Below are 10,554 nucleotides of genomic sequence, written 5' to 3' on the forward strand. Positions count from 1 at the left end.
AAAAAAACAAACAACAACACTGCCTATCTGAAATGCAGATATAACAAGATCTACTGGTTCAAATTACCAAGTGTTTTAAAAACAAAGGACAAATTAGCAGTCAAGAATTTAGAGAATGCTGAATGTTATCTGATTAGATTCTGGATTTTCTTATCAATTATTCTCTATTGGGTTTTAAACTTTGTAAGGTAAAAGTATGATAATTAAAGCTTTTTTATTTCACAGAATACTTCAACTTACTTAGGCTACTTAAGGACTACATGGTTGACATTAATCAATATCTTTTTTCATGTAAAAATACTGAAAATTTGGTAACAGTGTTACATAGCTAACTTTTAACAATTTGGTGCATATCATATCATTGTTGTACAAATAAAACATTACAACTGTTAGAAAGATGTTAAAACAGTGTTAACACAATAATACTATATCATATGAACAATCTTTCTAGTTTTATTCTTATTAATGATACCTATTGATTTTTAAATTGTCTAAGATAAAGTTATAATTATAAAAAAAATGTATTGTACAAAATACTTGGTTTTTACTTTGGCTAATTATGCATTTAAAAAAAAAAAAGAAAGAAAGAAAGAAAAGAAGAAGGTTGGTCGGTCATTAAAAAGGAGAGTAACTGAATAGTTACAGATGCAACACTTAAGGCTACATTATCACAAACATGCTTATGAGAATGTAAAACAATACTGAATTGTCGTGAGTAAAATGGCTCTAAAAATGTACAGTAATGATGCAACAGGTAGCTGATAAATGAATAAATCTTTCATTGTTTATAAACATCCAACAATGCACAAGCATAATGTATAGTTTTAAAATATCCAGTATCCCATATACCACTGCATGTGTGCAAAGTGTTCAGACATTAGGAATCAGGTAGCGTAGGTGACATTACTATTTGCATTTTCACTTCATTATTCTGAAATAAGGTTACATAAGAAATAAATCATTTTGATATCAGATGTGACATAGTAGGCAATATGGTTGAAAATGCAGCTTTTTAAAAATATATGTTTAAAAAAATGCAATTTATGTAAATGCTGGCATGACCTCTGACTTATTATGGAATACAATCAAAATACAGTAAATTGAGACAAACATGATTAATATCAATATAACCTCCAGATATAACTTAGATTATTGTAATAAACAGTAAATGCACAGTACAAAAACAAGTACCAAGAAAGAACATGCATTAAACTAGAATTGGCAATCAAACCATGACAAACGGAAAACTGAGACAAACCTGTAGTATTACAGTGTGCAATGTACAATACTAAGACAGAACTTGTTTATTTTCGTTAACTATCAATGCACATCCTCCAAAATGAAAAAGATGATATTATTATGGAATGCAATTAATGCACATTGTGTTAAAATACTAAGACAAAACTTTTATTAGATAACACAAGTAGAACATTACTTTGTCCACTATAAGTGGGTTTGAAAATAATTAACAAATGCTTCAATTCAAAAACTGAAAACACATTTGTAATTATTGCACTTGTGTAAAGTAGGTTACGTAGGTGAAACATATGCTTAAAACAAAGTGCCATTTTAAAAACATTTCTCCAAAATTCTCCTGCTATTAATAGAAATTTACCTTTATGATGTGGTATAATAATGTTTTTAAAGGTACACAATTAATACATGGAAATAGGTGCAGCACACCTAATGTGTGGAGAACAAATCACTGTATAACAAAAGAGAATGTAACTTTTTCATACACTGAAGTATAGGCAACATTTTTCGACATGAAGCAGTATAGAGTTAGAACATTTTTACCTTTCTAAATTCTAATACATCAAGTTTAAAAAAAACTTGATTATTGGTGTGAAGGCTGTAAATACTTCATAACTACTAACACCTAATCAAATAGCCAAGTACATGTCTATATAAACATACTTAAAAATAACTGTATATATATATAAATGTACTTGGGAGCAATGGCAGATATTTTTGAACATCTTGAAGAAAATGATTATATTTGTCCAATCAATTAAAAAAGCCATTTTATCAGTGTTCAGGGGAGCAGGACTTAATACATTAAGTATATACTAGCTGCTCAACAGTTAAGATTTTGTCAGGATCTCCATTTATGATGTAATTATGTAAAGACCACTTTCCTGCTAATAATGAGTCATACAAAACAACAAATAAAAAGCAGATCACTCACAAACTAATTTGAGATACTGGTTGAACCATGAAATATTTCTTTCATAAAGTTTCACAGTTTTTGCTCCAAAGTAACTACCACACAGTCATAGAAACATCAGTGATAACATTAAATGCTAGATGAAAGAATATCAAAGGGTAAGAGAGCTTCCATTTTACACACAAAAACCCAACAGGACTAATAAATTAAAAATCTACTATATATATATATTTATACTTGGAATGTGTAATAAGAAATAAAAAAATAAAGCCTTTTCTACACAAGACAGATGTGTGAAAAACAAACAAGACCATTTTTAATCATTTAAGTCTTTTCAAACATTAAAAATACTTTTAGGTTTTTTTCTATACTTTCCATCAAAAAGGTAACTCAACTATAATCACCAACAATTTTAAATTCTTGAGATATACAAAGTGAAATTAGGGTCTTTGAGAAGCAATGAGATTTTCTAAAGACTTTCAGTGGTATGTTACAAAAACATTTCAACAGAATTTTTAAGTTTGTAACTATTATACCACATAAAATGATGTTGAATAATGTTTAGTTTAATTTAACAGCTTTCTACTGATCTTACTTCAGTAGTTTATTATATAATTTAGTTTCTTTATTTTTATTCAGATTTCTAACAAATGATTAGCTCTCACATACATCATCATATACATGCAGATTCCAAAACCTGCCACAGTGGCAGAAAGAACTGGGATTACTTTGTTCATTACTAATTCAATGGCAACAAGGAGTAGTAATGTTTTGTAAAGCTAACATTCCACTATTACATGATGATGAATAACAGTACCATGCATGGGCATCAGTAACATACATACTTAATAGTATACATCACAAGACATCTAAGATGGCAGTGTTTATATGTTAAACAGTTTCCTACATTAGTGCAGTTCAACTGCTAAGTGGAAGTTAAATCAGAAAAGACTAAGGTAATACCCTATGCATAACCATAAATACAACAATAAATTTCATTCATCATATCATCTCAAAGATACTCATTTTATTGATATGTGTAGTTATACTAATGTGTTTATAAAACTCTAATATCAAATCTAATAATACAATTTTTTTTTTCCTCTGTATGTATTAACATCTTCATATTTTCAAACAGTCTTGAAATATTTAATTTACAAAATCCTTGGATATGTTGATTGCAGAAAGAATTCAAAATAGCTCACATTCAGTAATACTCAGGAATATTGAGTTAAACAGTATTAAAAATTTATATGGTAGCCTTTCAATGAACTAATGCCAAAATAATAACTTTTTTTTTTGGTATTTGTAGTTTGGCAAAATGTGACCAAAACCATTTTAATTTTGAATAATTCAAAAAAATGAACCCAGAAAGTTAAAACTGATTGACAGAATGCAGGGTTGTAAAACTGTCCTAGATCAATATTATAGCAATATTTTGATACTATGAAGAAATGCATAAAAGAATTAAATAAAAAAAAACAACAACAAAAACTTTGTCTATCATGTTATTTTCATGTTCATAAAATAAATTGTTTCATTACAATTCTTATATGAATACATTCTTCAGTGCGGTGATTTTTTAAAGTTACGTGAAGGCAAAAGTTTATGACAATAACATTAAACAATATTAGCCCTGAAAAACAATCTGCTTCAGATATTTCAGTTTACTGAAAATTATTTTCTTATCAAGTTCTTTACCACTCACATATTACTTGCTCAAGCCCCTGTCTTCTATTCTTATGCTCCAAAAGTGCCACTTTTCTCAGTCATAAAAAAATTGCCAGAAACTATTAAAAGATATGCCTCATTTCACACCTTCCTTGCTGCAAGTTGTTGAGAGGGAGGGAGGGAGATTTCAGCTTTAGTATAAATGGCACATAGAACTGTTAGGTCTTTACAGTAAGAAATAACTGTGATATGCTGTTAAGTGTTAACAATGCAGTAACACAACATCCATCTTTATATTTTAAAAGTGTTTGTAAGACTAACTGAATAGGAATAAAAGAGAATATTCTTGCTTCTTATACCATATGTGCAACCCACAGTGCCCATATCCTCTAAACCCCCTCCCAGCACACTAACACACATGGAAGATACTTATTTAAGACATATTACAAACATATAGTGTTCATATGTTTAGACATAATAAAACACAAGTTTTAAAACAAATCATAAATGACTGGTGTTTATCATTAACTTGTTATTTTCAAATTAAACATTTTTTTTCATTAGTGTTAGCAATTCTTATTGATAAACTACAAATGTTTTTTATTAACCAAACTTATTAATGTATAAACCTTGAAAAACATAAACATCACAACAGTATGTTAAGCATCAGAAGGTAAAACATATTATAATAAACAACAAAGTTCTAAATCCACAATTTCATACTACATGATAGTGAGTTAAAGACAATCTTCACAGCATGATTTTGTATAATTTTACTTCCAGGATGTAAGATCTCACGATATTATTTGAACCACTGTATATTTTTTGTTTAGTCTTCAGCAATCGGTGACTTTTTGAATACATGCACAATTAACTTGTACGAGATCTTTAAATTTTATGTTAAATACAATGCATCTTATTTTACTATTCAATGGTCAAAATGGATATTTTCTGTGCAAGTCAATCACTCAGTTAAAACTATATGAAATTCTTCATGACTTTGTTGAAAAATATTTTATCAAGTTTTGGTACAAGTGAGAATGTCTACTAAACCAAAAAGTATTTTCTGTTCAGAAAATACTGAGACTAAAATACTAAAAGTTGCATAAAAAAAGTAAATTAATACATGTCTATATTCACGTGGCACATCTATCCTTTTTTAATGTCATTTTAACTTGATAAACAGCTCAATAATGGTCTTGTTTACTTCTTATTTTTTTTATACTTTACTAGATAGAAAAAAACACCATCAAACTAAACATCTATATGAAGGCTCTTGGTGCTTGAGATGAAATCTAGACGAGGTGAAAACAGATGCAGACTACAGCAGTCTGTTGAAAACTTGAATCTCTCTCTTTTTTCTTTAATGAACCAGTACCATATTTCACATGAGTTCTGTTGCCTGTTTACTTGAAGATGGTAACTGAAATCCTGCAAAACACTGTCTCCTACTTTTCGTCTTTTTTTCTATAAAAAGTGACTGATACACCTCTTATTTACTGTCTCTTCACAATGAAAGCTTTTCTTTATATCTACTTTCCACAAAGCCCATGTCATCCATTTTAACACTAGTAACAGTCTCTGAAATTTCTTTTCTTAACATTGAAAAGAAGATTGCTACTGAAAATTCTGTCACTGCTGAATATTAAGTTTCTTTTCTTTTGCTGCTTTTTTACATTGAAAATAAAGTGCAAATTCAAAGAAAAACAGAAACTATAAAGGTTTGCTTATAATTACCAACTGTTTTAAGTTATTACTTTGTTTTGTATAAACATAACTTAAAATTGTTATATTCCGATACATCACATTTATCAATGCTGTTCTGAACAAAAATTAATCTAATGCAGCCATCCAAACAGTCTTAGTACAAGTAGATCAATAAACACCTAAATCATATTGTATGAAAAAACTAATGCTTGTTAACTAAGTGTTAATGTGCTTAAAAGCAATAAAGTTGACACTCAATTTACAAGATTCACTAAGAAACAGATCTATTACATTGAATTTTATGCATGACAATTACAAAAGAGGAAACATTTTCATTCAAATAACACAATATTAAAAAGATAAATTTCAAATACAGTCATACACATACTGTTAGGAAAGATGTTGTGTACATCATCATACATGTTACTTTTAAATATCATAAAAGTACCTTGACTGCATAACTGAGATTTTAAAACAATAACTAGTGGTAAATTCACTTTCTTGAACAACTATTTTTTTTGCCTACAGACCATCACTTAAATTGTACAGACCATCATTTAAATTGTACAAATCAAATCATTTTAATTTACCTTCTCAAAATCTGCAAAGTTGGCAAAATCCTGGTGGGTGCCAGTTGAAGATGCAAAAGGGTCATTTCCTCCTGCTGTTCCAAAGGGGTCAAATGGATCTTGGCCTCTCTGTTCCGCACTAATAAAACTTCCTGATTTTTGACTGCTTCCAAACACAGATTCAAAAGCATCTTGATTAGATACTTCAGTTTTAAAAGTCTGTATTGGTACTTTGGTGGATCCTGATATAAAAGGCTTTGCGGAGTTAGCTGAAAATGGGTCATGTACAGAAGGCGGTAGTGGAGGAGCAGGAGCTGCTCGGGTTGGCCCTGACTTCCCTCCTCCACCTACATGTTTTGGTGGAGCAGGTCTTGGAGGCGGAGCTTTACTCTTTTTAGGTGGAAGTGCTGGGGTAGGACTTTCTGGTCTAGGAGGAGCAATTTGAGCAGGACTGAAAGGATCAGCTCCAAATGGGTCTGCAGCAGCTGAAAACTACAGAAACAAAATGAATAATGAAAGTAACAGTATTCAAATAATGTACAACAACAATGAAAGCTATGACTGCTTAAGGTAAACTTTAATACTATTGAAATAACAAATTAAGGACTTGTTTTTACATTTTGCACTACAGGTGTGGTCCACATATTGTGGCATATTCAATAATTTTATTTTATTTTGCTTGTTACAGTATTCAGTGTAAAAAACTGGCAAAACAAACTGGGTGAAATAATTAATTTTCTATGTAAAATACATAGGGGATTTCAGCACTAATTAGTGGGATTAATTGCAATATTGATGGTAATTTGTATACATGCAGGGGGGGGGGGATTATATTAACCACAGAATTATTGGTGGACTCCATTGGACTTTTAAAAACATTTTAACTTAAGATTCACCTAAAAAAGCCCCCCCCAAGTACTATGATAGTTTTTAGATTCCCCTTTCTATAAGAGCCAAGACTTCACAGAAGTATAAATAAATGTGAAATTTGGTATTCTTTCTTCTGTACATATATTTAACAAAAAAATTAACACAATGATGTAAAGATAACCTATTATCTCTTTCTTTTCCTTGGTTTGAACATGTTTAAAATGTGTTTCATATATTATTTAAAAGTTACACAAGGGCTACCTGCATCAGTCAACCCTAATTTTTGAACTGATAGACTAGAGGGAAGACAACTAGTCAATAGCACATGTAGCCAACTCTTGGATCACTCAATAGAAGAGTGGGATTTGGTCATCACTGTTATAATGCCCAAACAGCCCCAAAGTATGAAATGCGATTTCGTGGCAATGGGATGAGAACCCTGGACCCTATAATACTCAGTCTGGCATGCTAACCACTTGGCATTGCCCAGCTCATGTTTAAATGAACACAGCAAAGAACAAAAATTATGAATGTCACAGTTTCAGCAAAATTAACAAGGAATAAATATAGTAGTATTTCTCCTCTTTTTTTTTTATATTTATTTTTGGTTTGTAACAAAAGTTAGCACTAAAATCTAAGCTAACAGATAAAGAATGTTTATTTTTAAGCTCAGATCTGTAACAACAGACTATTCACACATTGCCCTTCACAAAGATTAAACCTCAATTTTTATCATTATAAGCTCTTAAGTTTTTTCCACTGAAGGGTGGAGACGAAGAAAAAAAAATTTAAATGACGAGCACAAAATCATTTAATACTGTAATAAATCCTTCATCAGAAGAAAAACTATTCATAGGAAAGTTGGTACAAAGATGATGGATCAAACAATTTCAGAAGACAACTAAAAACCCACCACTCAAAATAATTTCCTTTAATAATTCCAAAAGTGCCAGCTTAAAGTAAATAATTGCTTCACACGATATTTCTGAAATATAACAATTTACCAGAGCCAGCTATTTCCAAGCAAAAAATGTTAAAACATAATTTGAGCCTACAAAACATGAACTATCTTCACTTTATAATGTATTATAGTTGGTTGATGACAATTTCTTTGAATATATTTTAACACTTGGTAGTAATATATAAAGATGATTTATTAGAAGTTCCCTACATGAAAAGTGAAAAAACAAAAAGTATTTCATGTACATCATATTTTATTATCTATCTCATTAAAAAACTTTAATTACACATTTCATAATATAAAAAAATGTGCAGCTACTGAAAACAAACTTTCTGTCATTGTTGAAAAATACACTCAAAGGGAATAAAGCAACAAAGCATTTCACAAGGATCAAGGATCATGTTTCAAGACAAAAAACAATTACATATACATTTCAGAAAGAGCAGCTTCGAAGATGAAAAAAACAATTATTAGACAGAACAAGTTTTACAAACACATTTCTAAGACTGGACAATTAATAGTAGTTGCTTGATTAATTAACAGGCTCATTCTGCAGAAATGAAAATATGTAATTATTTTTTCACGAATTGCACCATACAAGTGTCAGAAAGTGACAAATCAATGATTCTAAAATAATTTTTGAGTTAAAATTGTTGAAACATAATTGAATTAACATATAAATTTGATTTTACAATTTGTTTGAAATTTTTTTAAAGAAGTGGAAAAAAAAGAGAGCGAGGGCAAAAAGAAAGAAAGAAAAAACCCAAAGGGAATCTTGTCTTCAGACTTCAGGTATAATAACTGAGAATTAAATTACTTTCTTAATCTTAAACTTTGTACATGAAAATATATCATAAACAATGCAACTGCATCATTTGACAATTAAAAGCAATAAAAGAACTTTTTACTTATCAGTCACCTATTGCAACAATACCATTTACAATTTTCCAGACTTGTTATTTTGGACAATTTAGTATTGTTTTACATCTTTATAAGCATGTTTACAGTAATGCTGTTGTCTAGAGTGTTGTATTTATAACTACACAGTTACTCAAATGCTTTACAACCAGGCAAAAGAAATTAATAATCATTAATCATTTTATTTATCAGGTAAACAAGCAGTTATCCAAAGTAAAAACATAGTACTGTATTTGATATTCTTCTAGTAGTCTAAATGTAAAGTCAAACAACAAAAAAATTAAAAGTATTATCAATAAATTTAGTAAAATAAAATTTTTGATAGTTATAGCTTTTATCTTACAAAGTTTAAAAAACATGGAATGATTAAGAATAAAACTATAAAGTCTATTCATATAATATAGTATAATTGTATTACCAAGTAACAAAGATGTTTAAAACAATAGATATGGATAGGTCAAAGTGTGCATGTCATGACTTTTTTTTACAGTTACGTTCAAAATTTAATCAAAATACTTTATTATCAATGTATGCAAATAAAATATAGTATCAAAACATAGTTTAAAATTCCAATTTTAATACAAGTTCAAATTTCTTAATTTCAAATATTTAAATAAATTATCAACCTTCACTTTTATGTATCATGTGATACTTCTCTTCTCCAAATTCTCCATTTTAGAATTTACTTTCACTCCTATATTACTTTCCAAAAGCTTAGAACTTACACACTTTTATGTTAGATATCTCTGAGTTTAGTGCCATAAAGTGAAACCCACATGCTACATCGCTGCTAGGACATGCTGTCTTTAAACAATGGGAATAATTTTCTCTGATGTGTGCTATTGGATTATTTACAACCAATAGAAGATTTTACTGACTTACCCAGTAAGTCTTACCAATACATGACTTACCAAGACAAAAAGATGCACATCTCAGGAAGGACAGTTCCATGACATGAATTTGTGAATGGTTTAATCCTAACTCTAAAGCAAAGACAATTTTTGTATCACAGGTATTTTTATGTTTGTTTAAAGCCCACAGCACTTCTTAGATGTTTGAAAAACCCAATATGTGAATGTTGTATGAAAAAACAGAAGACTGCTACAGAAGTAAAAAAAATAAAAAATATTTTAAGTTGGGTCATGTTACCAGCAATTTCTATGCATAAATGATAACTGGCTATTCAAATAGAAACAAAATATTACTATTAAGTACTTTTTTTTTTTAAATTATCTTACCTTTGCATCAGAACCAGCTGAAATCTGTGTGGCACTTCCAGCAGTAAAAGGATCAGATGATACTTTAGACAATGAAAAAGAAAAAAATAATTTAAATATTCAAAAATAAAAACTATACATTAATATTTTAACTCTTTAAAAATAATGTCCTTGCATTAAAACAGAAAGTTCATATTTTTAAATTCAATAACCTTCAAACGTAATGAAGAGTGCAAAGGTAACAAAACTTTCTTATTTATTTAGCAGAATTTTTCAAAATAAATCAATACAAAACCATTAATGTCACACAATAATTAAAAATATTCTTTGAACATCACTGTTTTTATATTACGTAGCCAATAATGTCAGAGGGTGTTAACTATTATACGAATTCTATCATGTCATCCCATAAGTTCTGTCCAGATTTTAATTCTTTGAAATTTACTAGTAATTTAGAATGTTTAATGGAAATAA

At 29.2% G+C, this 10,554-nt stretch overlaps 1 protein-coding gene across 8 annotated transcripts in view; it reads right to left on the reverse strand.

Moving 5' to 3' along the window:
- LOC106461000 (epidermal growth factor receptor substrate 15-like 1) overlaps nt 1-10,554 on the reverse strand; it is an 86,275-nt gene that overhangs the window by 9,414 nt on the left and 66,307 nt on the right. For all 8 annotated transcript variants that reach the window (XM_022387798.1, XM_022387799.1, XM_022387800.1 and 5 more), the window contains 2 exons: nt 10,102-10,163; nt 6,136-6,606 (listed from right to left, as the gene is read on the reverse strand). In XM_022387798.1, the coding sequence (XP_022243506.1) occupies nt 6,136-6,606; nt 10,102-10,163 (533 nt within the window). The remainder of the gene's footprint in view (nt 1-6,135; nt 6,607-10,101; nt 10,164-10,554) is intronic.

This window comes from Limulus polyphemus, unplaced genomic scaffold (genome assembly GCF_000517525.1).
Source record: "Limulus polyphemus unplaced genomic scaffold, Limulus_polyphemus-2.1.2 Scaffold877, whole genome shotgun sequence".
NCBI lineage: Eukaryota > Metazoa > Arthropoda > Merostomata > Xiphosura > Limulidae > Limulus > Limulus polyphemus.